Source organism: Saprolegnia parasitica, assembly GCF_000151545.1.
Source record: "Saprolegnia parasitica CBS 223.65 unplaced genomic scaffold supercont2.115, whole genome shotgun sequence".
Classification (NCBI taxonomy): Eukaryota; Oomycota; class Saprolegniomycetes; order Saprolegniales; family Saprolegniaceae; genus Saprolegnia; species Saprolegnia parasitica.
Genome location: NW_012156509.1, coordinates 19,654 through 47,610, shown reverse-complemented (window position 1 = coordinate 47,610; position 27,957 = coordinate 19,654). Strand labels below are relative to the sequence as shown.

General features: G+C 55.6%; 9 protein-coding genes across 9 annotated transcripts; 6 read left to right on the top strand and 3 right to left on the bottom strand.

Moving 5' to 3' along the window:
* Positions 1-3,197: 3,197 nt before the first annotated feature.
* Positions 3,198-3,812, top strand: SPRG_13519 (hypothetical protein; the record flags this gene model as incomplete). The annotated part of the gene is made up of 1 exon (XM_012353116.1): positions 3,198-3,812. The coding sequence occupies one exon, from the start codon at positions 3,198-3,200 to the stop codon at positions 3,810-3,812; it is 615 nt and encodes a 204-aa protein (XP_012208506.1).
* A 1,669-nt stretch (positions 3,813-5,481) lies between these two features.
* On the bottom strand, positions 5,482-6,600 carry SPRG_13518 (hypothetical protein; the record flags this gene model as incomplete). Its single annotated transcript, XM_012353115.1, has 2 exons — positions 5,482-5,536; positions 5,570-6,600. 2 exons carry the CDS (start codon positions 6,598-6,600, stop codon positions 5,482-5,484), a joined length of 1,086 nt encoding a protein of 361 aa, XP_012208505.1.
* A 3,947-nt stretch (positions 6,601-10,547) lies between these two features.
* Positions 10,548-11,120, top strand: SPRG_13517 (hypothetical protein; the record flags this gene model as incomplete). Its single annotated transcript, XM_012353114.1, has 1 exon — positions 10,548-11,120. The coding sequence occupies one exon, from the start codon at positions 10,548-10,550 to the stop codon at positions 11,118-11,120; it is 573 nt and encodes a 190-aa protein (XP_012208504.1).
* Positions 11,121-12,737: 1,617 nt separating this feature from the next.
* Positions 12,738-13,909, top strand: SPRG_13516 (hypothetical protein; the record flags this gene model as incomplete). Its single annotated transcript, XM_012353113.1, has 1 exon — positions 12,738-13,909. The coding sequence occupies one exon, from the start codon at positions 12,738-12,740 to the stop codon at positions 13,818-13,820; it is 1,083 nt and encodes a 360-aa protein (XP_012208503.1). The 3' UTR covers positions 13,821-13,909.
* A 1,369-nt stretch (positions 13,910-15,278) lies between these two features.
* On the top strand, positions 15,279-16,333 carry SPRG_13515 (hypothetical protein; the record flags this gene model as incomplete). The annotated part of the gene is made up of 1 exon (XM_012353112.1): positions 15,279-16,333. The coding sequence occupies one exon, from the start codon at positions 15,279-15,281 to the stop codon at positions 16,287-16,289; it is 1,011 nt and encodes a 336-aa protein (XP_012208502.1). The 3' UTR covers positions 16,290-16,333.
* A 2,092-nt stretch (positions 16,334-18,425) lies between these two features.
* SPRG_13514 (hypothetical protein) lies at positions 18,426-18,893 on the bottom strand (the record flags this gene model as incomplete). Its single annotated transcript, XM_012353111.1, has 2 exons — positions 18,426-18,519; positions 18,565-18,893. 2 exons carry the CDS (start codon positions 18,891-18,893, stop codon positions 18,426-18,428), a joined length of 423 nt encoding a protein of 140 aa, XP_012208501.1.
* A 3,238-nt stretch (positions 18,894-22,131) lies between these two features.
* SPRG_13513 (hypothetical protein) lies at positions 22,132-23,284 on the top strand (the record flags this gene model as incomplete). The annotated part of the gene is made up of 4 exons (XM_012353110.1): positions 22,132-22,233; positions 22,276-22,359; positions 22,410-22,511; positions 22,560-23,284. 4 exons carry the CDS (start codon positions 22,132-22,134, stop codon positions 23,220-23,222), a joined length of 951 nt encoding a protein of 316 aa, XP_012208500.1. The 3' UTR covers positions 23,223-23,284.
* A 1,039-nt stretch (positions 23,285-24,323) lies between these two features.
* On the bottom strand, positions 24,324-25,448 carry SPRG_13512 (hypothetical protein; the record flags this gene model as incomplete). The annotated part of the gene is made up of 4 exons (XM_012353109.1): positions 24,324-24,749; positions 24,805-25,248; positions 25,294-25,350; positions 25,395-25,448. The coding sequence occupies 4 exons, from the start codon at positions 25,446-25,448 to the stop codon at positions 24,324-24,326; spliced, it is 981 nt and encodes a 326-aa protein (XP_012208499.1).
* A 665-nt stretch (positions 25,449-26,113) lies between these two features.
* Positions 26,114-27,237, top strand: SPRG_13511 (hypothetical protein). Its single transcript, XM_012353108.1, has 3 exons — positions 26,114-26,258; positions 26,311-26,471; positions 26,516-27,237. Exons 1-3 carry the CDS (start codon positions 26,126-26,128, stop codon positions 27,209-27,211), a joined length of 990 nt encoding a protein of 329 aa, XP_012208498.1. The 5' UTR covers positions 26,114-26,125; the 3' UTR covers positions 27,212-27,237.
* The last annotated feature ends 720 nt before the right edge of the window (positions 27,238-27,957 follow it).

Genomic DNA, 27,957 nt, shown 5'->3' with positions numbered 1-27,957 from the left:
CGCCGGACGTTGGCTGCTGCGTTTGGGCGACGACGCCGGTCGTGGAGAAGAACTCGCTGGTGAAAAAACTTGGTCGTGCCCCCGGAGGATCGCGCCAAAAGCCGTGGAGGCAGAGCACGCTAAAGTAGAGGAAGCCGACGCCAAAGAGCGCGATCTGCACCTTGTGGGCCTCGTCAACGGGGATGCCAGCGACGTTCGCATGCAGCGTGTGGACGCGGTGGTGGTGCGTGTACGTAATCGTCATGGGCTGGCTGGACGCGTAGGCGTCGTCCCAGTAGAGCGGGAAGGCCATGCACGCGACCGACGTCAATAGCAACATCAGCGGCGTCAAGCTAAACATGAGCGCAAGCGGCAGCTTGATCGCGACGAAGTAGAAGACGGCGAGGATCGACTCGGCCGAGAGCGTCGAGAGCGATGGCGAGAGGCGGTACCCGCTGCGGTGGTAGAGGCCGCGGCGCGGCACTTGAAAGTTGACCGTGATCTGGTCCTTCGTCGGCGCAATGCAGTTGTACAAGTACACGTCGCACTCGGCAAAGACGCGGACGAGATGCAAGAGGAACTGCAGCACGAGCAAGCCGAGGCAGCAGAGCGGAATGAGTCCGACGCCGAGCGACCCGACCGAAACGACGAGCGCGAAGGCCAGCAGTGCCAAGACGAGGTTGAAGAGGTGGAAGAAGACGAGCTGGAACGTCAAGAGGCGCAGTGGACTTGTGAGTGCATACCAAAAGACATTGTCCTCGTGGTCGTCGCACGGCGGCGGCGGCACGGCGTAGTACTGGGGCGGCGCAGCTTGGTACCCGCCATACATGGGCACAGCAGCCGGCGTCGGTGCGGCCACTGGCACCGCCATCACCGGCGTCTTCTCGGTGGGTGAGAGCGCAGGATACATTATCGTTCAAGAAGGTTAACAATTGAAGAATGACTCGAAAGGCAAACTCTGACAACCTCTGGTGGTCACCTGCATTCTGCTCGGAATGTGGGTTTAGGAATGTCGGTAGCAGAGTGTCGGTGGATCTGACGATCTGGAGCCCTTACTACACACCCTGTAACCCCGCAGGTGTCGATAGAGTACGTACGAGCGTTGGGTACTAGTCCCGGAAATGAACGCGAAAGAGGCGAATCACGGCTTCCGAGCGTAGTAACACTTCAATATTTGTTGAAATGTAGCAAATACGCGATTCTTTGGGTTGGATATCACAGAAAACACTGCGTTTTCAGTGCTACCAAGGCCATAAACATTATAACATTGATGCTACAACGTACACGTGTCGACTGCAAGTGGTTCTTCGTACTACACACTTGGAACGAATGAAAAGACTGCAATCGTTGGGCACCTGACGCGTGGCGTCGGACGGAGGCACCGTCTGCTGTCGCGTTATGGTATCGCTGAAACTTCCATGTCGTCCAGCCCGGAATTGTGAAAGAAAATGATTTTAGGAGCAGTTTATGGTCGCATGAACGACCGAGGAATACTAGTAAGTTACCAGATACTGTGAGGTCCAGCACGGCAAGGCCAAAAGGCTATCCAAACTAAGCGCAATCCTATTACCGTAGACCTAAAAACAACCAAATTGGCGAAAAAAAGATACTTTGTGAAGTCCAGTTTTCCTCGAGGTGGGATATTATGAATATCGCGCCCAAATTAGCCAGTGGTGAGATATTGATCCAAGGTCCACCTAGACGCCTTGAACTTGACTGGCACCTACCAGTCGACGATCGCAAAATTGCAGCCCCTTACCTTGACTAGGGCAAAATTAAGGCGAGCCAGCGCTTGGAACAGCACGTTGCTCATGGTGCTTTAGATTTTCGGATGGTGAGTTATTGTGAACGTCAAAGTGGGCTTAGTGCGTTATAGTGTGGAAAATCGGGTTTGGGGATCAATAAGCGAACAAAAGTACAAGCTGGCGCGCCTTTTGCTATACAAAGCGTGTTTAAAGTAACGGTATGTGGCAGGTCTATCAGGTGGCCGGATACGAACCTCTTATGCGACGAAGAAGCTTGCAATTGAACTTATTTCAGGACACGGCTTGAATTTGAGCGGCAACTCGACAGTGCGCAAGACTCTGCCCATAAATGATACCAGAACGCACGCCATCACACGATCCGTCGTCGAGACATGTGGCGTCAAAGATACTAAAGCTGGACATTTTTTAGGGTTCTGATCTTTTCATTTTGTTGCCGCGCACTGCGCATCGCGCTCTGCGCATCGCCTTGTACCATGGGCTGTTGTGCGCCAAGTGGGTGGATCGACCCCGAAACGTCACTGCCATTTGGTGCTTCGACCCACAAAAAACAAATTATCCAACTTTTTTGCATCGAGCACGTGATTATGGTGTAGTACTCCATGCACACGATGTTTGCGCCCACTCGCTGCCTCGACCCGAGGGTCGTGATCAATTTTTATTGACCCTCGCTCGGCCGTGCTCAGCGTCGTTGCTAGACAAAAACAAGTCCAAGCCAAGCCGCCAAGCCTCTTGTGATGAGAGCGCGATGGGTTATCAATTGACGTGCGCGCTCTGCAGGCTCGTCTCGTAAATCGGGCCTTGGGTGCGCTCTCGGAGGCTCGTTATGTGGAAAGTAGAGACGCGTGTCGCAGTCCGTGTTACGTTGCGTGCACGCCAGTGCCACCACTTGCTTATGTGCTCATTGCAGTTGCCGTCTTACCAGAAACGCAGAAGTGGGACCAGTAGCTACAAGATGGGATTCCACATTATCCATCGGCAGCTACAACGTACCAAGGTCTGCGCAGCACAGACGACACAATAAATTGCTGCACCCTTTTCTTCTGCAAACGCAGTCTGGCGACACGATGTTCTGGAATGGACGAAATGATGATGGCAGTGTGTTGTTTTTATCGGTCTACACACTCGCAACTGCAACGCGCGGCGCGGAACGGGGTGAACAGCCCGTCGAAACTGGATTCATTTTCGATACATTGGTGTCGTCCCAAGTCTCAACATTTTGTCAACAACTTGTTGACATGTCCAATTGTGTAGTACAATGTAGCCGGCGAACGAATCCAGCGCCGTGCCCGTGACGTAGTTGGTCCAGATCCACTGTGGTATCACGGTGTCATTTCTGCGCAACAGCAAACAACTCTTGAGCGGGCGTTGCGTGTCTACGCAGCCAAAATATGGCGCAGCGAAACTCAAGGGTGCCATCATCGTCGGACCCATTCGTACTTTTGCGTCGAGCACATGACATCCCAGCACTCGATTCGCACCAAGGTCGAGCTCCAGCGCCAAGGCAGCTCGCTCGACACGGTACCGAGCGATGTCGACGACCCAATGACCGACGACGTGAAGCCACGGAGGGCGGTCGGGCGACCGTCCAAGAAACCCGTGATTGCCCACGGACTCTGGAGCTTGGAAGAGCACGAGCGCTTCCTTGTCGGCATCCAGCTGTACCCGGAAGGGCCATGGAAGGCTGTCGCCGACATCATCCAAACCCGCAATGCCAAGCAAGCGCAGACGCACATGCAGAAATGCAAGGAGAAGATCCTCCGGCATCGGCGGCGGCGCGACGAAGTGCTCCGCGGCGTCATCCTCGACGACCAACATGCTGAGAACGATGTGATTCGCTTGGCGGCCGCCGCGGCGACGGCGAACCCTGTTTTGCTGCGGCGGTCCAAGCACGCCGACAACCTGCGCTTGGCGTCCGTGGAGCCCATTCCGCTCGACTCGCCGGCCGCCGCCGTCCTCAGCAGCACGCGGCCGCTCGATGGCCACAAGATCACGTGGACCGAGGCGCTCGACTACTTTTGGACATTTGTCTCGGCCACCGACGACACCGGCGAGCGCTTTTTTGCGTGACTTGGCGCCACGTTTTAATAGGGTTTATAGGTTGAATGGGAAGTGTGGATTGCGTTAAAGTATATTCGCGTTGTCGACTACGATCGAAGGGGCGATGGCCGTCCACACGCTTGTGTGTCATTTTGCATTGGAACCCTTCGTTGCTGAGTGAATGTCGTGTTACAGAGGCGGCGAGGCACCAAAGCGACGCGACGTCGTTGGCAACGAATGCCATTTCGCTAAAAGCGGGTGGCACGTCGCGTGCACTTGCAGAGAGATCTTGGCCCTTTGCCACTTGAGATCTCGAGGGACATTGGCGACCCTTCGCAATCACCTGAGGTTTATTCACCCCTCCCTTGCGACTCGTGCTAAAAATCCCAGCAGCGCAACAGCCAATAGCGTCTATTTCGGAGCATGATGTGTTTGTTGGGGCCGTGACGCGCTTTCGAGGCGCCACGTCATTTCGCCGTGAATAGTAGCTATTACTGTACGCGACAAGTGGAGTAGCTTTCGTGTGCTGCGCACGCAGTGTTCTGGATTGCGTCGTCGAGGGCAGACTAGAGCGACTACCTCTGTGATGTGTCGAAAATATTCACTTCTATATTTTTCTGTGCCAGCTGCCCTATTCGGTATTTGATTCTGTCCCTTGCAAAGCGAATTGTGGATTGGAATCGACTACAAATAGTTGTTGTTTGCAGGACACATGATTGGTTGCACGTCTTCAACCAGCTCCAACTCGTTTAACGCGCATGCACGCGTTAAACCCAACGTCTAATCCCAACCTCACCCATATTCATCGCAGCAGCCGCCGCCACGTCGCACCAATCAGACGCGGGCCTAGAAACAAACAAGCATGAGCGGTCACCAAGTTGCAGCTCCGCGCCGACGGAAGATCTTGCCGCGTACATCTCGCGTGCTTTTATGCACGTCCGCGCCGTGTCCGTGCGCCCAAGCCACATCGTTGAGATCCCATCATTAACGTCGGCGAGGCCCAGGTCGATGACGCAGCATGTCGCGCTGCTCATCGTTTTCAGGGCGCAAAAGTTCGGCGCTGACAAAAATTGAAATATTGCAGGCTTCCAAGAGAATATCGACGACCCTTGTGCGCGGCTTTGCTCCTCCTTCCTAATGCAGGTCAAGGTCTGGGCCAAGGTACTTGTACTGCCTGCCGAGACCCGACCAGCGTCTAAAATCCTAAAAATTCCAGCTCCAGGAACCTACCTACCTCGAGCGAGCTATCACTTGGCGAGTGGGGTCCACCACGGGAGGATCTCTCCGTGCGCAGCTCAACTTCAATGACCAAGTGCTGGTGCCAACGCCCACGCATTCAGGCGTAGCACTATGTATGCGATGTCTATGAGTTCGATTCTGCAAATTTGATTTTAACGCGAACACGTTTGATTGATTGATTCGAAAATCCTCTAATAAATATTGATCCAGAAACCCATTTTAAAGCTTGTATTTAACGTAGTGTCGGCTTCAATAAACCCCAAAAACGTATTCGATTTGATGTTTGGCAATTGATATTTGGCGCATTGCCTTTTGGATGTCCCAGCTGTAGTGTGCACTCAAGAGAGTACAGAAACGCGCACCACAGCGTCCTTGCGGCTGTACCAGCTAATCTGAAAGTTGAATTGTCTATTCGATTCAGTTAAATTAACGTTTTAAGAAATTTGATCCACGGTCCAAATCAGTGGTGGTTGTGATCATGCTCATGGTCGTGGTCGTGGCAGCACATGCACATCCTGGGACTCGGTGTTTGCAGGCCGCGATGCGACACCAGTTGCACAACCACCTCGGCCACGTCCGAGACACCGCTTCCAAGCGCCGCGTGCACAGCTTCCAGCAGCAGTCCTTGGTCCACATGGTCGACGCAGCCCACTTGCATGGTGAGCATGAAGCCCTTCTGTCCGTGGCGCCAGGCGCGGGCTGGCTCGACCCACGCAACACCCGGCAGCATCTCGACATCGCGCGTCGCACGCGCCAGTTGAGCTGCCGTCTCGGCGGGAACGCCTTGGAGGAGTTCGATCGCGGTCGCCTTGAGCAGCGGGAGCGTACTGCCGACGACCAAAATCGAGATGAGGCCCGAGCAGAGCGGGTCCATAAAGAGCCAGCCAAACGCGTCGATGCAAACGGATGAGACAATGACGCCGAGGCTGCCGAGTGTGTCGGCGAGGACATGCAGGTAGACGCCGACGAGGTTCGAGTTGCAAGCGTCGCCGTGGCTGTGGCTGTGGCCGTGCGCGAGGTCGTGAAACCAGACGAGCCCGACGACATTCATGGCCAGACCGCCAATCGAGGTCAGTAGCAAGTGATCGGTGTGAATGTCCGGCGGCGCCGTCAGGCGCGTGATCGCTTCGTGCATAAAGTGGCCGGCCATGAGCAAGAGCAAGATGCTATTCAGGAAGCCCGAGAGCACCTCGACGCGGCCATAGCCAAAGCCAAAGCGGCCACTGACTGGCCAGCTCGACGCCGTGGCCGCAAACAGACCCATCACAAGCGAAATGTTGTCGAAAAGCATGTGGCCCGCGTCGCTCCAGAGGCCGAGCGAGTTGGTGTAGTACCCCACGACAAACTCGACGACCATGTACGTCAAGTTGCCGGCCAGAAAAAGCACAATGGTGCGAGCAGCCGGGTTCCCGACAGTCGGCAGCGACGGCAGTCGCCACGGCGCCGCGAGGTAGAGCCCCCAGAGGATCGGCACCAGCGCACTCAGCGACAGCATTGCGTGGATGAATGCGTGCAGCGAGAACGGCAGCGCCACAAACGACCCGAGCGTCAGGGGGACTTGGAGCACGAGCCGCGCCATCGCGTTGTGCTTCGAGTGCACCGAGAGAGGCGTGTCGCGCACGAGCTGTGGCACGAGCGGTGGCAATGCAAAGATACCGACGAGGACGAGAAGCAGCGCGATCGTGGGCGGCGAAAGCGTGGCCGACTCGGCGCGCGGCAAGACGGATGGCGCGGCAAAGAAGGCGCTAAAGAGCCACGTCGACAGCGCCGCGCTGATGGCGGCCGCGCCACAGACGACCATGTGCGCGTGAGAAGCACTGGACGACGCGTTCCAATGCGCATACGCGTGCTGGAGCAGGATTGACGCGAGGCAGAGCGCGAGGTGGAAGAGGAGCGAGGGCGGGTGCGTCGACGCCGACGAGAAGGCGAGCGCGAGCGTGTACCCGCCGACAATCGCAACGCCCGCTTTCCGTGTACCGTGCCGTGAGAGGTCAGTGGGCGAGAGCGCGAGGTGCGCCGTCTCGACCAGCGATGTGAAGGCCACGCCGCAGTAGTGCAGCATGTGCATGCGCAGCAAAAAGAGCACACAGAGCACGACGCCTTGCCCGATCGCGTGCGGCGTGTGGCGCGCACCATGCGGCGCTCGGCGTGCATGGGCGAGGAGGCCGCCAGCGACAAAGAGCAGCGGGAGCAGGTGAAAGGCCGTCGCGAGGTCGGCCGACGTACGCACCGCGCGGTGCAGCAGCAGCGTCCATGTGAGCTGCGCGGCCGCCGAGGCGATAGGGAGCAGGAGGCTCGGCGCCAGTGCGAGCTTGCTTGGGTAGACGTCGAGGCGGTCGTCGCCGTCGTCGGGGGCGAGCTGCATCGCGGTCGAGGTCGGGCGAAATCACAAAATGGCAAAATGGCACCTGGAAGCAGCGGATTGGTGCGCTTGTCGGTTGCATTTTCATTTGTTTTTATAATATATCTTGGTGATTGTAGGAAACTTCTCGAAGGAATAAAATGCCAGCGAAAATAGAAGCCAAAGATAACAAATAGATTTCTATCTTGTGTCTGTTGTACATTGTTACTTACTCGATAGGGCGCTTGCAAACTGCGAGCTCTGTCCGTGAGCTATGCATCGTCGTGTGCACTTATACTACGCCACCAAGCCACCAAAGTTGCTTTTTATATCCGCGTGCGATCGTCGCATGGGGCATCCAGGACGCCTTCGAGAAGAAAGTCAGCTTGGAGCCAAATGGGATAGTAACGTGTAAAGACCTATATATTGACGCATCGCGTTTGTATCCAGATCGACATCCCTGGTCCGACGCAATCATCAAGGCCGCCACGTTGATTTCGGGCCGTTGGCGGTGTCAAGGGTCCTCGGTGGTGTCGAGTCGAGCAGTGCTGTCGCACTTCTTGAGACCAAACTTTTTTCTCCAAGTAGAAAGACCTTCACATGGCGACGGTTGGTTCTCCTTCGTGCAGTCGACTCCGACGGCGGTCTCCGACGGTGGCAAATCAACAATTGTCAAAGATTTCGTGTGTTGTGTGTACCGTAGCATCCGGATATGGTTTGCGAGCGCTTTCATATGAGACAGCTTGTGCACTGAGTTGGGAGAAGAGATCTGGAGTCTCTAGCGAGACACTGCACGCTGGTGCTTGTCGATGGACTCAGCGTTGCTGTATGGATCGGAAATGCAAAGACAGTCCGTTGGTAGCTCACCTCCTAACATGTAAGCTCAGCCTGGCGATAAACGACGTGCGTCCGAGAGATATTCTATACGAAAGCATAGTAGAATCCAGTCAATGAATCCGTTCAAACATGGCGACGCGTTCGTGGAGCAAATAGGCAATGGATGGAAATCCTGGTTGGCGGTTTCATACAGATACACTGTTTAGACACTGCTTTCGATCGTGTGTTAAGGTGTGTTTTATTATCCTGTGCAGGCTAAAATCATTGCCTGCGCACCATTGTAATGGACCAGCATCTCGCGACAAAAGCAGCCGCCGCACTTCGCGTTGAGTCGACAAGGGGCCAAATGCGTCTTGAATGCTACGTCGCTTTGCTGGATCGTATGCAGAGACCACTCTTCGCTCGAGTCATTGTAGCGTGTTTGTGACACGGCCGGAAAGGAAACCCTTGTCTACCAGCTTGTCTACTATCTGTCAAACCGCCGGCATCCATGCGTCTGCTATCACAAGCTGTGAGGGGACACTATAAACAAAGCGAGCACAAGACCACCGTACTATGCGAACAATATTTGCTGCGAGAACGTTAGTGCACGAGCACCACACTCTGCCGTGCGGTATCCGGATGGAGCCAAAAAGCCGAGGGTAGTTGTCCATGGCCCGTCCGACCAGCGCCCATCGATACGTAGTACATGAGTACTGGTTCTAGTACATGCGCAGGAACGACTAGCGACAAGTCGCGCATGTTGAGCCTTGCATCGTTCAACAGAAACCCTAGGTTTCGAGAACGACGGTGCGGACCGTGGAGCGGAATCGTTTTGTGAATCTGAAACTGAACTGCCTTGCGCTTTACAAGTCAATGGAACAGGTCATGGTTTAGAGTCGCCGCCAATTGGTCGGCAGTAAGTGAGTATATCATTTAGAGGGCATTCGACTCAAACGTCCGACTGCGCGCTGCTCCCGAGTCTGAGAGGAGTACTAACGTTATGCTCGTACCTTGGTGAGTCCGAAGCACGCAATCGGGTCTACCTGGTCCGCCTGGGCCTTACTACTATTGGTTGGTGTCTACACGGCAGGTCATGTCCATCGCGACCGACAACCTTTGGCTCAAAAGACCAATCGAAGCCACCCAACCTCGCCACTCAGATGACGACTGACAGTCCACTGGATCGTCCAGCATTTCGATTTTGATGCTCCAGCATGTAACCAAAGCAAGCGGTTGAGGCTTTATAGCAAAGATCATTGTCGACTAGACTGACGGTTCACCGTAACCGGTGGCATGGTGCCACCGTTATAACTGGCCGATGAAACTGTACTCCCAGTCCCTCAACCGTGCAACCCACCGTACTAGTACACGGAATGTGTCTCGCTGACAGGACCCAAGCTGTCGATGATGAGCGTCGCGATTACAAATTTATGGTCTGCGCCGTTCAGACCCCACATCACCACCACACTTGCAGCGTCAAATGTGGAGTCAACATCGACGCCTTCCTCAGAACCCACCTGCATGTCGACTTTGTGTGCCAAGGGAACGACAAGGAGCGGCCGTAAAGTAATCCTCGGTCGCTAGCACGTGTACATAAACGTGTTCAAACGTGGACTCGATGCGAATCTCGACGCAGGTACAGTTCTCCGATTCGCAATCCTCCCACGTTGCTGCACGTCTCGAGAAGGCGCACGTGTGGCCGCAAGCGTGCCATGTTGACGCTTGTGCGCCAACGTCTGTTAGCGTGGATGTACATGCGATGTTGTCACATGCTTGTGGACGACACCGATAGCACATCGAATCTGCGCATACCGGTACCTATGAGGCATGGTCGTCCATCGACAAGAAGCAACCTGACGTCAGCTCCAACGTTGCTGGCCAGAGCTACTTTTAAATCAACCCCACCTGATCCAAGATTCGTTCCCCAACCGTGCCCTCCATTTCGAACCCGTGCCATCGTCCTTGCCCCAGTCAATGCTCCTCACTGACGGCCACCGCAAATCAGGCAACGATAGCACAGTACTTGCCTTCTTCACCCATGTGCCGTAGCAGCAGGCGCTTGGACACTGCTGCACGTGCGATCTGTGGTCATCTGTACTGGGCAATTCCTTTCTTACCATGTGGCAGGCGTCGTACGTGGCTGTTGCCACGTCCCGTACATCGCGTTCACCCGGATGGTTCTTTCTAAACCAATCATAAACGCTGGCACATCGGGAATGTCCAAGCATGTGACATGGGCGCGCCTTGTTGATGCAGCTTCCACCATGGTCATGACGTGAGATTCGCTTCCTTAGTTTAATCAAGAGCGAAGAAGATTCGAATCCGACGTGGCCATCAACACAAACTCGACCTTTCTACAAAGTCCGATGTTTGCGGCGTCCACCGTCGGCATTTCCGCATTTCCCGCGATGCTCCAACTGCCAGAGACGAGCCGCCAGTCCATCATGAGCAGCAGCTCCGTTCGCAGCACCCGTCGACCTGGCTTGAAGAAGAAGAAGAAGCCCACGTCGCAGCACGCCCAAGGCCTCTGGCGCAAGGAAGAGCACGAACGCTTCCTCATTGGCCTCCAGCTTTTCCCGCAAGGGCCGTGGAAGGCGATTGCCGAAATCGTGCAAACGCGCACCGCCAAGCAGTCCCAGACGCACATGCAGAAATGCAAAGAGAAAATGGTCCGGAAGCTCCGCGAACACAACATGCTCGTCGACGACGACGTCTCGGAGCCAACGTCGGCGGCCTCGAACCGGTGCAAGCAGGCCGCGAGTCTCCACGTGTCGGCCGTGACACCGATTCCCTTTCACAGCGCGGCCGGCGCAGCCTTGGCCCCCAACAGCCTCGTACCCAGCGACGAAGCAAGTGCCGTGTCGCTCGAAGACTCGCTCGATTTTTTATTGCCACGATGCCGATGGGCCGCTTGCGACTCTAGCGATATCGTACCTTAACCTAACTGCTAACTTGAATTTATTCCGAAACCATCATCGATCGCGTGCGGTTCGAATATCGGTGGCATGTATTACTCGAAGGTGGCCTTCCTTTAGCTGCTCGGGTTGGTGCAGAAGCGGCTCAGCCGTCGGACGACACGCCAAACGCAGCCGCCCACGATCTTAGAGACGTCCGCGTCTCTCATTGGTCGGAAGCATGCCGACGACGCCACCTGCGAGGCCGGCGTCACCGCCACGTGGTGTTTGAGGAGCCTTCTTGATTCTTGTCGTCTCGGCAGCCGTGCCGCTTCTTTGGGGAGCGACCTGGAAGATGCGCTGCTGCTTCTCTTTCAAGCAGCTGCCATCGTCGTGCAATGAGCTCGGCCTGGTGGCAGCGGCAGTGCGGTGAACGCCAGCGCGACGGCGGTTGGATGTGTCTTACCAACAGCAATGTTGTCATTTGTCCGAAAACCTGTGGCGTGAAACAACCGTCCACGAAAATAGACTTGCAGAAGTGGATTGGACAGGGCAGTCTCTAAGGCAGTCTACCAATACTGTCCGACGTTGGTGGTTCATGGAACCCGCCCCTTCTTTGCGACGCTGCACAGAAACCTATCTTCATGTCCAACGTGGCTGGCTCCACGACGGCGATACCAATGAACGGCGCGGACGGCTGCCTCGGTCGTCTTACAAAGCGTTATGATGGGGGATCGAACCGCCGACCACCGGGGCGATTCTCGGTGTAATTTGTGGTTTTATATGCATTTTACGTGACGGTGCTGCGGTAAGCGTCGCGATGGCGCGGACCCAAAAGCCCATCATGCAGGAATGGGTGATGTTGGCTTCCTCTACACCAGACAGACTTGGCAAATGGGCTCGATGACAAATGTGTACTCGAAAGAATGATTTCGTGTTGTATACCGTCAGTTTGAGCAAACCGTGACACCTGGCCGATTTTTTCATAAAACTCCGTCATTTTCCCGAATTATGCAAATCTGGTAGGTGTTCTAGCACGAGGAGCTAGCACGAGGATGAAAACAACCTCAAAGTATGCAGTCAAGAAGGGAGACCCGAGAAAGGCCACCTTGCCGTTGGGCTGACTCAGATGAGTGTGGACCAATTAGACGCTGACATGTGGGTGGACCGGACAGCGCATGGTCGCAGAAGACTCTGATAGGCTCGTCGTCGTCGTGCCTCACTCCGAGGCTACGAACCCTCGACCCGCACGGTCTTTTTTTTTAAGATACATGCGTACATGAGCGTTTTGTATTCAATACTTTACTCTCGTTCGAGACTGTAAACCCAGAAGCAAACCAGATCTGGCCATCGCACCCAGAATCATCAACGGTCAGATGTGCACGGCAGCTCCATTGATTTCACTCATGCCGGTGCCTTCACTTTGCTGAATCCGCGGCAGCGCCCTCAAGGACGATGCGACAGAGAATCTAGCATCGTCCTCTTATCTCTCCAGACATCGTGGGACTCGAATGCCACCAGCACCAAGCCCACAGCGATGGAGTTGGTTGCACGCAAGCGAACCCCTTTTTGTCACGCGACCAATCCGACCAGGACATGCTGCACCAGCTGGCCGATGCGTCCAATCCATGGGACCACGTCACTTTTCCTTTTCCCTCGAGGATGACAGCATCGACGCACGCAGAAGAAGGCTTTTGGGCCAACCTCTTCAGCGCTGAGAACACGCTCGGCGAGCTCCTCGACGGCAACAACCACCCGGTGGCGATCTCGGACTTGAACCCGATCGTGCTTGTGCTGCTCTCGGCGTACTGGTGCCCACCGTGCCGCGCACTCACGCCGTCGGTTGTCGAGTTCGTGAACAAGCACCCGACAGAAGTCTCGGTCGTCTACTTTAGCCGCGACTACAACCCCGAGATGCAAGCGTTCAACCTCCGCACTAAGAGCCTCTACCACCGGTTCGCGTGGCACGCCGAGAACATCGAGACGTTCAAGCGGCTCAAGAGCGCGTATCCTTCGATCCAGGGCATCCCGACCATGTTTGCAGTGGACCGCGACTCGGGCAAGATTTTCAGTGAGCGCGCGGCCGTGAGCATTCGTATCTTCCCGGACTCGGTCGTCGACCAGTGGAAGAACGGCCAAGACATTACCGAGGAAGAGGAAGACGAGTACTGGGGCCGGTCCCGTGCCTCGAACACACCGGACGTCGACATTGTTGCACACCTCCCGCTCGACACGATCGTGGACGCCGACGGTGCGCCGATCGGCTACGACTCGCTCAAGCAGTTTGTGCTTTTCTACTTTAACGCCAAGTGGGCCCACAACGCCGACGGCGACAAGCTCACGCCGGCTGTTTCCGCCTTCGCCAAGGCCAACGCCGACGACGTCTCGGTGGTTTACTACAGCTTGGACGCGGACGCGGACGATGCCAAGACAGAGTTTGCGTCGTTCAAGCACAGCGCCAACTTGGTCGAGACGGCGTACCAGCTCGACAAGATTATGACCAAAGACGATGCCTACAACACGCTCGCGGCGCCGCGCGTGATTGTCGTCGAGAAGGACTCGCATGCGGTCGTCGCCAAGCACCATTACGGCATCCTGATCAAGCCCGACGAGGTCCTCGGGGCGTGGAAGGTCGGCGAGTCGGGCATCACCGACGCAGAGGTCGGCGCGTGGTTCCAAGCGCGCTGGGAGGCCGAGCAAAAGAAGAAGGCCGAAGAAGAAGCGGCCAAGGCCGAGTCGGCCTAAGGCAGTAGTGGTTTGCGGACGTGCCATGTGATAACAGTGTGTATGGGGACTCTTTTGGTTGTAAATAAATCTCCATCGTGCAAATTGAGATAGCTCGCGGCATTGTAAGCTCATTCCTCAACCAAGACCGAACGACTTGGCGGCGACAACCGTCTTGGTCATGCCAGTGGTGGGTGAGGCGGGTTCGTTATTTGACTGACACTACCCATTTGGAAATGGCTTGAGCTCGCTTGCTCTGCGCCTGAATCTTGGATCATATAGTGTGTGCGATCTTGGAGCCGGTCTACTAGATTGCTCGGCCTTGCGCGGAAAACCTCTTCCACTTCTTGTGAAACAGCCCTTCAAGGATCGCGCGACACGTTTGCTTTGACGCATGTTGAAGAGATAACTCCGGACCGCGTGTGGGACCAGCAAGGCAAAATAATGTCTACGAAAACGCAAAGGCGTCATTTGAGTTATACTAGCCAAATATCGAGCTTTATGTATGTACCCAAGGCTATAGACCATTTGGCAAGGGTATATAATAAATTTATTGTATACCCTTGCATTTGGGCATAGTTGAGGCTGCTACCCGGATACCTAGTCCGTCCTCCGCGTGTTTCCCCGCCGAAACGGCAGCCGTTTTAGCGACGGTTTCAAAAGCGAGTGCTATCAATTCGAGTGCCTGAAACTTTCAAGATGGCGCAATTTTGATGGGATCGAGACGTGGCGCACGTCGTCACCTTTACTACTTGCCGCCATTAAGCATATCGCTCGGCTGCTGTGCACCTTGCTCGTTCGTCGTCGCACCCGCGACACGAAGCACGGAGTTTCCATGAATAGAAAGAGGCGATTGTGCTGCCGTCAACGAACATCTGCTTCTACACAAGATACCTCGACCAGGTTGCTGCTTCGATTGCCGATTCTGCGACCAAACGTTCGCGGTCGTCATCTTGCCACCGCATGGACTCTCGCGTCGTTCTATGTGGCAGCTGTTTTGCGGCACATTGCTCGGCTGCATCCTCAACGGTCCCTCTTGCAAGCGCTACCACTACACGACGCATGCAGTCCTCCGCCTACAAGACGGGAGTCGCGCCACCTGCTGTGTTGTTGTACGGCTGCTCTGGCACGTGAGGCATACCAGTCTGATTTCTAGTGTCTGGTCGGCAGCTGGTGCACGGTTCGCCCAGAGACATACATTCACGCGGTGACCACCGAAAGCGACAAAACACGCATACACCCACCCACCATCGTTGCCCGCCCATGCCACCATTCCCATGCAAGCGAGAATCCAGCGCCGGTGTCTCTCGATGTGCTCAGCCTCAACAGACAATAGATGCACATAAATCGAGCACAAAAAACAAAACAGTCGAGTACAAACAAGCTCGGTTGCCACGTAGGGACATGACGTGCGTATGCGTGTCTTGTCGCGACCTGCCCGACGACACCCACAACTGACATCACTTTGCCATTGCGACCATGGCGGGCTTTTGGAGCTACCTCTTTGACGACGACCTCGACCTCGGGCCCTTCGTCGACGCGGCAGGTCGTCCTGCAACCTTGGCCGATCTCAACGAGATCGTACTCGTGCTCTTCTCTGCCTACTGGTGCCCGCCATGCCGGGCTTTCACGCCGTCGGTGCTCCAGTTTCTCCAAGCCAATCCGAACGAGGTCTCGGTCATTTATTTTGGCCGCGACCACAACGCCAACATGCAGCGATTCTATAACCGGCACAAGCCGTACTACCGCTTGGAGTGGTGCGAGACCAACTCGGCAGCGTTTCAAGCCATCAAGGCTGCGTATCCGTCCATCCAGGGCATCCCGACAGCGTTCGCAGTCGAGCGTGATTCGGGCATGGTCTTTTCGGAGCGCGCGCGCATCGGCGTGCTCCTCCAGCCCGACACGATCTTGAGCCTCTGGCGTGCCGGCGACGACATTTCCGAGGCCGACGAAGAAGCCTACTGGCTGCGCGACGAGCCGGTCGCCGACCATAACGAGAAGGTGGACGTGATAGCTTACCTTCCGCTGGAGACGCTCGTGACAGCGCATGGCGATCCCATTGATTACGACGCGCTCCACACGTTTGTACTGCTCTATTTTAGCGCGAGCTGGGCGTCGAGCGACGAGCTCACGCGCTCGATCGAGGAGTTTGCGGCCGCCAACGCCGACGACGTCTCGGTCGTCTTTTTCAGTTTGGACGACGAGCCGAACGACAACGAGACGATCAAACATATGTCGTTTCATCGGTTTACGTACAGCAGTCATTTAATCGAGGCGGCCGACGCAATCGACAAGGCACTGTCGGCGCACGACGCCTACAACACGCTGGGCGCGCCGCGACTGCTCGTGATCGAGCGAGCGTCGCATGCGATAGTGGCCGCGGATCATTATGGTCTCGTCATCAAGCCCGACGACGTCGTGTCGGCGTGGAAGGCGGGAGACGCCGGTGTGACGGACGACGAAGTGGACGCGTATTTTGACCAGCGGTAGTCGTCACGACGAGTGCGAAATATGTGTTTTGTTCAATAAATTACATGTGTTGTTACGCTAAATGTGTATGGATCCTATATTTCAAGGGCATTGAACCCATGATGCAGTGTCGTTACTGCCAACAAGGCTTCGAGTTGCATGGCGCGTGATTCGGTTGAAAGTGGCGTGGTCGAACCAATTCACAACCTGTTTAACATGGACGTTAGCTCGTGTCTTGGCGGTCATTCACGGTCCATCTTCTTTGAATCCTGGCGTTCCTACAGCTCTGTTCTTCTTCTTGGCGAAAGCAGCCAGTGACGGAGAACTTGACACTCACTTGTGTCCCGTGGATCGCGCGCCTGTTTACGACCACGTTCCTCAACCGAGTGAACGAAGTTTACGCAGTTGAACATGAACGATTCTTAGAGACTTGTAAAAGGCACTTGCAGAGGCGTCAGCCAAGACAAAGGACAAGAGGTCGTTGCGGCGCGTAAAAGCGTGCAAGGCAGGTGGAAACCAGGCTACCAAATTTGGAGTGAGCCCTTTCGGGCCAGCCATTGTAAAACCACCTCCTTTCTCTATATTATACTCAGACCAAGTCTACCGATCCGAATCGTTGAAGATCCATTGCCAACAGGCAAGTCTCTTAGATTCGAATAGACTATTTCCTTTAACAAAAATGACGGCACCTCCTCAGGTTGAGAAACGTGGACTCCTCAGCTGCCTTGTCGTATCCCAAGAGTCCTCATGGTGTCAAGGACACCCCTTCCCTTGTTGACGTCGACAAGGCCGTACTCTATTGAAGTATGACCAGTGTGTTTGGCGGACTCTGCAGGTCTAACGCGTCGATACAACGTTGTGCGCTTACATTGACGGGCAATAAAATAAAATCTGATTTTATTACCCGACGAAAGCTTAAACCCACGGGGCCTGATGTGACGGACGTCAGAGCTCCAACCATCCATGGAGCCTCGGCCAATCCATACGTACTACCGGTACTACTCTCCGGCACACAAAATGCCTCCTAGTATGTGGACCAGAGACATGTCCAACGTGACGTTATGGTAACGCATGCGGTATACCTGAAACATTTCTGTAGACCAAAAGGACATGCGTGTGGACCCATGTGCTGGTACGATGCCACTCTCATTATTAGCAATGGTGCGGCTTCCGAGCGCATTCGCAGGTCCTTATAGCAATTCTCCTATTTATTTGCTCCTTCAAAGCAATCCCTCTAAAACAACCAAGTGCGACATGAAAATGCCATGTTTGTAAACACCACTTGCGCTTTGCCGAGAACCGGTTAAACCTTTGCCCCATGAGCAACAAGGTCAACAACGATCGCGGCGCACTGTGCGTACAATGTAGGTGTCGGCATCAGCCTATCGCACCCAAGTGAGATTCTGTTGTCGCTCCAATATCGCCGCCGCGGCGACGACGTTTACTGGATCTCATACAGTGTACCGATACAGTACCAATCTTTTGGGTAACGTTACCTCGCCTTCAGCGCGATCGACACGTCCATGTTAACAGCGCAGTACGACGTTCTTGGTCTCTGCTTTCTCGAATCTCGGTCCCGAAGCAACTGTGGCCAGACGGAGGCCGTTCGACGTTCGACGTTAGTCCCACGACAGAAAGACCAGCCACCCAAAATGAATACGCTGTCGTCAGGCGTACGACTTGGCGGCCAAGGTCGCGGTCGTGCCTCGAGAAGCCATCTCTATCAACTTTTGGTTCGTTGCACGTACTTGGTAACGTAGGATACCAGCAAAAACATCCAATCGTTTTCTCCCAAAACGATGCTCTCGCGCCTGCTGCGGACACGAGCAGCAGGTAGTTGCACGTCGACTTCGACGAGGTTCGTCGTGCTCGAGTGCTCATGATTGAACCATTGCGATCGGGGACATCGTCCCACGCTGTGCGCGCGTGTAAAGGTATTGGGAACCAGCCACCCACGCCTTTCGATCAGCGCTACCTAACGCTGGGCTTCCATGGACGCGCCATTCAAAAGTGCCAAATGCGACGCAATCTGCAATCGCCCAGCTGCGCCGAGTGGCGTACGTGTACCTAGAATCTGATCGGCGAGAGCGAGGCGGACAACCCGACGCACGTTAAAATAGCGCAATATATAAGCATAATTAGAGACACGCATTCGATCTACTCGCCTTCAACGTAGCTCTTCATCTCGTTGATCAAAAAGTCGAGCGACTCTTCCACTGAGAGCTCGTGCCCGGTCGCCGTGTGCCGCATGCTGGCCTCCCGACACAGAAAGCCGTCCGTGGGCTCGATGTCGAACGGGATCGGGTGCAGCACTTGGATACCGAGCGTGTCGGCGTGCTTGGTGCGCTGCGTGCGGCTCGACGCGTACCCGCCGTCGCTGTCGCTGCTCGAGTGCCCGTCGTCGTTTTCGAGCTTGGATTGGAGCTCGCGGATCCGCCGGTAGAGCTTCTCCTTGCACTTTTGCATGTGCGCCTGCGCCTGCTTGGCGTTGCGCGTGCCAATCATGTCGGCGACGTCCTTCCACGGGCCTTCCGGGTACAAGCGCAGCGCCATGAGGAAGCGTTCGTGCTCAAGCGCGGTCCAAAGGCCTTGGGCGACTTGTTGCGGGCTCCCGGCGTCGTGCATACTCCTTGTAGTATGTGCTAGGTTGCAAATTTGGAAATACTATCTCGAGTGGCGTCTGTTGTGTAAACCAGAGTGGGATGCGTGCGGCCTTCTTGCTACTTGCCTGTGCCCGAGTCTGATTCTCGCCGAGAAGTGAGCTCGCACTCTGGTCGCGCCCGTCGCCCCTCGCCCTGTACAGTCACCCACGTTCGGACGTCGAACAAAGTACCGGTACACGTCGACGACTCGGTCGGTGCGCCAGACGGCTTGTCAGCGTCGTAGCAGCGCCGGGGGTGGTGTTGGTCGTGCACACATAATCATCAGCTTCTTCGTCTTCTTCTCGGATTGCTTGCTGCTCGAGCTTCGCCTTCAGTCCGATTCTAAGCGAGAATGGCGCCAATATTTTTGGTATGTCTATTTTCCCTTTTAACAGATTTTTTGCGACCTTCCGTGGGCGACGACGCACCTACAGCGTAGTACTGTCTAAATAATGCGTCTGCGAATTTGTCTGCCTTGAACGGCGTAAATGTGTGCGGCGTCGACACTCCTCTTTCTTTTCGCCGAACAAGGGTCGAAAGGCGTGTCGCGACCGTTGGCGCCCATGGCCGATTAGTGTTTCGGTGCCAAACAACCACCATTCTTTGGTTGAAGATGCAAGGCCGAGGTAAGCATTCGGAAGGCTAATATTTCGAGTGGTAGCTTGGATCCCTCGGTTTTATTTCTTGTTTCGAGTCAACCACAACCCGCACGTGCTGACCGACATGTCGAGCTTGTCGCTGGCAGCTCCAGCGAAGACGAGCCTTCAAGATTCGGTCGTGCTGCTGCTTCAGAAAGATGCATAGCTAGCTACTAGACGGAAACCGAATGCGGTTGCAGCTAGGGTGACGCCACATGGCCTTTCTTACACATGGTGCACTCCAAACAGAACAGGTCGCGGCCGAGCGATTCATCCCACTACCAAGCACGACCGTGTCTCTTGCGCTTCAGATCAGCAACACGTTTGATGACTATATGACTCTTTTCATGTGCCTTTGAACGAGGAAGGGTTAGTAGGACCAGTGCTTAAAGCGTTTACGCGCGCGCTATCACATGTGCGAAACGTGGCTTCCAGTTCCCACCTTGCGACCCTGATATATTTAACGTATTCGCGTTAAACCCACGTTAAACCCAGCTTTTCCGAAATATACGTAAAAAGTCGTCCAAATACCATAACTTTTTGAAAAATACTCGTTAAACCATAGGCACCGCGCAGAACTACGGCAAGCGTGCCTCAACGATGATAATTGACGCCCAATAGAGGCACGCGGCGATACGCACCGCGGCGTCGCCGCAACTGCCGCCCTATCTCTGCCTGGAACCAAATAAGTTTGAATATCATTTTCATCAGTTCGAGAGGCTACTGTACCTCTCGACTTTTTAACAGCCCGTCGCGGTGTGTTAGTATTCAAACGGAGCCTTCTCTGTGAACGCAGCCTATTCCATCACAGTGTTTTCGTTCTCTGCATCAACGAATCGCTACTGGTATGGCGTTGGTACACTAAACCGTAACCGACGCAAGCGTTTCACCGAATCAGCCAGTTCGTTATCACCGGAATCGTTGACGTGTTCGATCACCCACTACGTCGCTCCGAGGTTGCTGTTGCGCTGTTGAAGCTCCTCGAGTAGCATGCTATGCGGAGCATAGACGCCCTTGTATGTGGGCACCGGGATGATTGCACTTCGCACGCCATAGATTTGTCAAACCATACGCAGACTCGCTATCCGAAACGCTTGCACCGAAACATCGTTTTTTGTCCTCAAAACCAATTCGTGCAGACTGGTACATCGCCCATGATGCACATTGCGCGCGTCTGTCTCAGACGCTGGCTTTGGACCAGATCCTACCACCACGTTGTCGTCATCGCTCGTGCGATCGACCGGCGCCTGTCGTTATTTCGTCTTGCTCGCGTGGCTAAAACGCAGAAGTCGTTTTCTTCCGAGTCCCAGCGACGATATTTGTTGTTGTTGCGAGAGCGCTCGTCGACATGGACGCGACAGATGCCGACGCGACGCCTTTGCTGCGGCGTCATGGATATATCGGCCATTATTATTTCACCGACTACGCGTTGATCATCACGCTTCGCACATGCGTTCAGAGAGTGGCGCGATTGCTTCGACTTGAAAGCAGCTAGAAACATGTTTGGTATCGTGTGAATCTCAGAACCGCGCACAGCGGTGCCGTGTGTACCTGGGTGGATCGCGACGCCTTCATCAAGCGCTTGGTTTTTGCCCATTTTTGCTTGAACTTCAAGAGCGCTCGTACGTTTTGTCAGAACGAGCTGACAAGGCGTGGCAGCGGCGAAGAGACTTGCGCCCGCAGGGCGAAAAGGAGAAGCCAGAGATACAAAATTCGAGAGTATATTACATAGATAACTTATGCACAGCTACTACGTAGCTGTGCGCCAGTCGTGTAGGAACGGCGTCCTATTGGTCGACACCGATTCCGTAGCAACACCGAATGACGTGGCAGTCGGTAGTGGTTGCATTCTTTGACACGTTTGCCCAGCGGCGACTCGTTGCGCAGTGTCTGCCGCTCGCTTCGTTCGCCATGCAGCCGACAGCGCGGAGTCGGATCTTGGCACCACTGTGACTGTGTGCTGAGCCATTTACTTGACCGCCTTTTGTAAGCCTTGTGCGTCAACCTTCTCGACATCGAGTCGATGAACGCGACGACCTACTATCCAACCTATCCATTTTGAGCTCTGCGGAACAACATCGCACGAGGTGTTATCGCGGCTCGCGGTTCATAGACCAACCCTTTTGCAAAGACAGGTACCGCCGTGGTAGAACAGTGAATGAAGCGAATCGTATTATATAGACGCAATGGCGTAGCATATATGACGTGGCGCCTTGAGATGGCACCACGTGTAATGCAGTACAGTACCACCACATGTACCCGCAGCGTTAGTTTTGATCTTGACACTCTCAGGGGCGATCGAGGAGTCGCGACGTCTGTCACTTCCGTGACCACCTCACAACTGGTGCGCCGGCGCAACTCGCGCGTTTTTCACATATTTGGCGTACTACGTTCTGTCGCCTTCACTGGCCATGCCGGCATTTGATTGGCTCCTCTGCCGACATTGCCGTTGGTTCTGGATTGGTGCAAAAGACTCGAATTCAGCGCTTGTCTCGGCATCTCATTGGCTAGATCGATGGCGTGTCTCGGATTGGGCCAATCGTTACGAACAATTACCTTTCTTTTTTCCAGCAGTCGCCAGCGATGGCCGCCGCCCCTCGGAGCTCGCCGTCGACCTCGACACTGCGCGTGCGCATCATCGGGCACGAGCGCAACGTTGACCCACTCACCAAGAGCCCGATCGTCGTACGTCCTCGCTGCCAGGGCCCACGCACTCATTCCGTCTAGCTCTACCGGGCCGTCGTCAAGTACAACGGCCAGACCTTTGAGCGCGCGCTGCGCTTTAGCCGCTTCTACAACTTCCATATCAACGTACGTAGCACCGACGTCTCTTGTCGCGCTCCACCACGCGTACTCGGTAGCTCAAGCCCGACGAGCAAAGGGCCGTCGGTGCCAAGTTTCCGCCCCGCCACCCGTTCCGAACCGACCTCACCGACAAGATGATCCTCAAGCGCGAGCACATGGTACGAAGCAATGCGAAAACAGCGCTGCGATGACAGAATATGGAGTAGCTCGCCGCGTACATGGCCGGCGTCTCGGCGTTGCCACTGACTACACACATGGAAGCCGCGCTCTTGCGGCTGCTCGAGATCCGCAAAAGTCAAACCACGGGCTGCGCGCCCGTGTCTGAGACCATGTCGATGGGCAGCGCGTACGAGCCTGTGCACCGCATCTTCACCAACGTCAACCGGTTGGACCACGGCTCGTTTTGCTCGTCGCGGTTGTCGCTCTCGGACGCGCAGTCGTCGTCGTCGTCGTGGCAGCAGCGCCCGTCCGCATCGCTTTCGGATGTGGGGTCGCTTCAGCACGTCGCGTCTGAGTTCGGGTCGTCAGACGACACGTCGCTGCTACCGCCGCTGATTCCTCTGAGTGTGGCTACTTCGATTGACGAAGGCGTTGTCGATGAAGAGGACGACGATGATTCTCTGTTTGAAGAAGCCATCTCCGAGCCCAATGTATCTGAGATCGGCCAAGCTGCAGTGCGCCAGCGCGAGAAGGTGCAGTCGATGCTACTTCCAGCTGCGTCTCTTGCCGTCCCAGACGAAGAAGACGACGAAGAAACCGTGAGCACTCGAGATGTGCACACGATGGACGTGAGCTTGTACCCGGATGCAATCCAGCAGCAGATCTGCGTCGTTCAGTCGATCTTGCGCACGAACCAAGCCGCGCGATGAGACGCCGACGTCACGCGTGCATGAACCTCTTAAATGCCAGCGTCGAGTTGATGGTTGCTTGACTTGATTTCACTGCCAGCTGATGGAATCCTGGACGTACCGCCGCTGTGCAGCTACTTTTGCAAAGCAAGATCTGGTCTCGCACGGCAACTGCGCGTGAACGATGATGTTGCGCAGCGTGCCCATCATCCTCGTCGCGACAGGCGTAAACCAGCGGTGCAACTGGGTTCTGCCACTCAAACTGGTCCAGCGAAGGCTGCATCGAAGGTTGCATCGACCGGAAGCCAACGGTGCCAACTCGCGAGCCCCTTGTCTTGTTGTCCGCAGTCTCTTTCTCGATGCCCTACAGTACCGAGTCGTCCTCTCACAGGTCGGCCCCTCGCAGCGCAACCGACGAGGTTGTGCAGCATCTCCCCATGCGAAAGGGCAGCTGCGCATGAGACTGGCGCCCTCTTGCGTCATCACGTCGCTGCCGTGGTGCGACGTGTACTTGTGTTGTAAAGTGCGGCGTCCTGCACTTTACGTTCGATCCAAGCACCCTTGATCGGACAAGGTCCTATCCAACGTCTATCCAACGTCTATCCAACGCCCATCTAGTACACGATGTTGAACTCGAGCACTCGGTGGGTGGTCCTTGTGGTCGTGACGACAGCTGTCGACGGCTCGTCCATAGCGGACGATACATCCGGAGGAAACAACTGGCATTGTTGGCATTGAGCGATGGCTGCGGTGAACACGGACTTGCAATCTGGCGCTGGAATCTTGCTGCCACGTGTTTCGACCTCTGCCGAGGGTTCTGGTTGAGGCTGCTTGGCCACCTCTGGTTCTGAACATGGGTTCTAGATGCGCGCTTTGTGGGCGAGGATGTCTCGACCACGAGCAGTCTCTCCAAGCCAGAAACAACGCCTCACGCGCTCCAATGGCAGCCACGAGTTGTCTCTGGCGTAGCGCCCGCGCATTTGGTTGCACTGCACTCCTTTTGTTTTTGACCCCTATCGGTGCTATCCAACCGACCAACCAACCGGTTGCCGCCTGGAATCGATGCACCCGTTTCTCAAATCGTCTCCAATGGAAAAAAATCGTCTCGATTGAGTTGCTTCTTCACTCGTGGGGCAGTGCCGCCAGCGCTTCCTTGGCGTGAATATCGATGGGTGCAAGCACTTGGAGCCACTCTCTCGCGGCGGCGACGTTGCGGGTAATCCCGATGCCGTCGCGAAGCATTACGGCCACGTTCATCATGGCCAGTGCATGGCCCTTCATGGCTGCTTGCTGGAAGAGCTGGTACGCGACCACTTCGTTCTTCTCGATGCCAACATCGCTCGCACCTTCCATGTAGACACAGCCCATGTTGAACATGGCGTTGGGCACACCGGCGGCCGCGGCTTCTTGGCGCAAACCAACGCCGAGCGTGCGGTTCACGGGCAGCTCGTGGAGGCCGTTGTAGTGCCAGTCACCGAGAAGCGACTTGGCGTGCATGTCGCCCGACTCGGCCGCCTTTTGGTACCACTGGAGTGCTTCCGGGACGTTCTATCCATGTAGATTTGTTGTTTGAATGGGGGAACATGAGAGAAATGAATAATACCTTGTCGACACCGTCGCCAGTGATGTACAGGTTGGCCACGGCCATGTATGCGGGCGGCAGATTGGACTGGGCGCAGAGGAGGTAGAGCTCGAACGCTTTGGAGACATTCTTCTTGGTACCGTCGCCGGTTCGCAGCGCCTCGGCGTAGGCAAAGGTGCCCCACGGATGCCGGGCGTCGGCGAGCTGCTTGAAATGCTTGGTCGCGGAGATCACGTCCGGCTTGGAGAAGCCCTGGCCTTGCTTGAGGAGACGCGCGTAGCTAAACTTGGCGTTGTGGTCGCCGGCTTCCATGGCCGCGACCCAGAGCAGCTTGACCTTCTCGAGCTCGGCCGGGTGCGACTCGACTTCGCCGTTCTCCAAGATGGCCTGGCCCATGCGGTAGAGCTGGCTGGGCGACGTGGTCTTGGTCGACAGCATCGACGCGACGGTGGACGGCGTGAGCATCTAGTCCATGGTGACGTCAGCCACGGTCTCGACGCATGCTCGTACGCGGCTCGAGCCTTCGCGGCCCATCTCGCGCAGCGTGGCCACGACTGCGCTAATGTCCTAGGAGGTCCATCATGAGGCGATGCGGTAGCGTGAGGACGAACTGCATCGATGGCGGCCGAAGACCGCGCGGGTCGTCCGAGGAGGCGGCGCAACATCGTCGCCTGCCAGTGCAAAGTGTTTTAAACACCATCATGCTGTGTGTCGTGTACCACTGTTGTATACAGGTTTAAAACAACGCGTGCATCATCATTTCCGAGGACCAGAGGAATCTTCCTCGGTGATGGTCGACGCATGGTCCATGGAACGTGGCACGGTTGCAGGCAATCCCATGTACGGATTGATTGCGCTTGTCCGGCTGGCTTTAGACGGGCAATGCCCTTGCATTATTCGATCAGAAAGAGGAGCATCAACCCGCCTGTCTGGCCCACGCCTGAGTATGGCACAGGTACAAATACGGGCGTCGGCTGCGCAGGCGCCGCTGTCGCCACGACCACGCCACGACCACGCCGCTCCACCGCGCGAATATGCACCGGGATGCTCGATTCGGTTCATGTCAACTGTTTAAAACACCGATGCATGCCAGCATTTCCATGGATGCGTTTTGATTGGCTGAAAATACACCAATCAAAAAGAGCATGCTTTAATTGATTGCAATTATGCTCCTTCAACAGGTGCTTTGTATGTCAATTAAACATTGTATTAAAATAGGACCGAGATGGTGGCCATCCAGATCACTTGATGTTTGTATACTGCTGTCCCGTATGGTATTTGCGTGCCAAAGATATCCTCGGCGATTGCGCAACAGAGCATCAGTGGGGATAAGACGACGACGATGGCCAGCCCACGCCTGCAGCCCGCGCCGCTCGCCGCCGCCGTCTCGCCCAAGGACAAGGATGTGCTCACGAGCTTCTTCCTCGCAGCGACGGCTGCCTCGTGCGCGAGCGTCCTCACCAACCCGCTCGAAGGTACCGCCGCGATAGGCTATTAGCACGTTCCAGGCACGCATGCGCCACGTAGTTGTCAAGACACGCATGCAGCTGCAGAACGAGCTCGTCGAGGCCAGCTCCAAAGCCGTCGAGCGCGTGTACAAGAACCCGTTCCAGGCGCTGTACGTCATTGGCCGTCAAGAAGGCGTGCGCGGCCTCCAGTCGGGCCTTGGCATGACGATTGCATACCAGGTATTACATTATGGCCTTCGCCCGCTTCTCACGGAAGATGCTAGTTTATGATTGCGGGCACGCGCTTCGGCTTGCACGACCCGGCCAAGCGACTCGTTGGCGCCGAGAAGGGCGCGGATTGGTACTGGACGCGGACATACGTTGCCGGCGTGCTCTCGGGCGCTGCGTCGTCGTTCACTGGCAACCCGTTCTACTTGGTGCGTGCGCGATTGCAAGCGTCCAACTCGGGTGCGGTGACGCGCGGCCGTCACCAGTACGCGTCGGCCCTCGAGGGCTTCAAGGCGGTGTTGGCCACCGACGGCCTCAAGGGCTTCTTCCGCGGCATTGGCGGCGCCGTGCCGCGGGTGAGCTTTGGCTCGGCGACGCAGCTCACGTGCTACGAGTACTTTAAGGGCATGCTGCTGTCGCAGCCGATCCCGTCGACGTACGTCTTCCACGACCAAACCGTCGCGCTGCATTTGTCGGCGTCCATCTTGACGGGCTTCTTCTGCGTGACCGCGATGAACCCGTTCGATGTGGTGTCCGTGCGCCTCTACAACCAGCCGCTCGACGCGACGGGGAAAGGCCTTCTGTACGACGGACCGATCGACTGCGCACAAAAGACGCTGGCCAAAGAAGGCATCAAGGGCGCGTTCAAGGGCTGGACCGTCCAGTACCTCCGGCTCGGACCCCACACGGTGTTTACGTTTTTGTTTTGGGAGCAGCTCAAACAAGCGTACGATCGTTTTACGCATGACTAGAAGACGAATGGAGTGTTGGACATGTCTGCTCGTTTGTTAATTTGTCGGTGGAAACAATGTGGATTAAGGTGCGGAGGTTGCGACGACCAGAAACGACTTGCCGACTAGAAAATGTGGTACCGCGTAGTTATCGATCGGGCAAGAATCTGCTCACGCAGCATAGGTCCTGGGACACTGAGAGCTTCGGTGTCAGCAGCCTCATCGTGTTGCTAGCAAGAAGCGAGGCCGTGTCTACGCGATGCATCGCATGCGACGAGTCCAGCAGCTCGTACATCGCTGCGTTCACCCGAGGTTTTTACAGGCTGCTGCTGCCTCAGATTGTATTCACCGGTTTGCCATGTACATAAAGGCACGGAGAGCCCATTTTGGTGCATTTTCTCAAGATAGTAGATTGCATACTACCTCAACACTGGACTTGTATTCGTGCGTGTCATCGTAATATAAGTTCACACCTCTACACGCATGGTGGGTCATGCTGCCAGCAGGTTTTTTCTCAAAACCCATATATATATGTCATGAAAACTGGCCAACGGTGGCGTGTTAAAGCGGGTGACGGTTGCCAACCGTTTAAATAGTGTTCGATATCGATTAATGGTGTGATGAGTTTGAATAATGTTGACTGCGTTTGATTGGCTCGAGCTGTCGTGGCATTTGCAGAAATGGCATCTGAGAGGCCCAGCTGGAGCAGACCAGCACCACTGCAGTCCACGCCGAGCCGATGACAGCGAAGGCAACCATCGACCTCA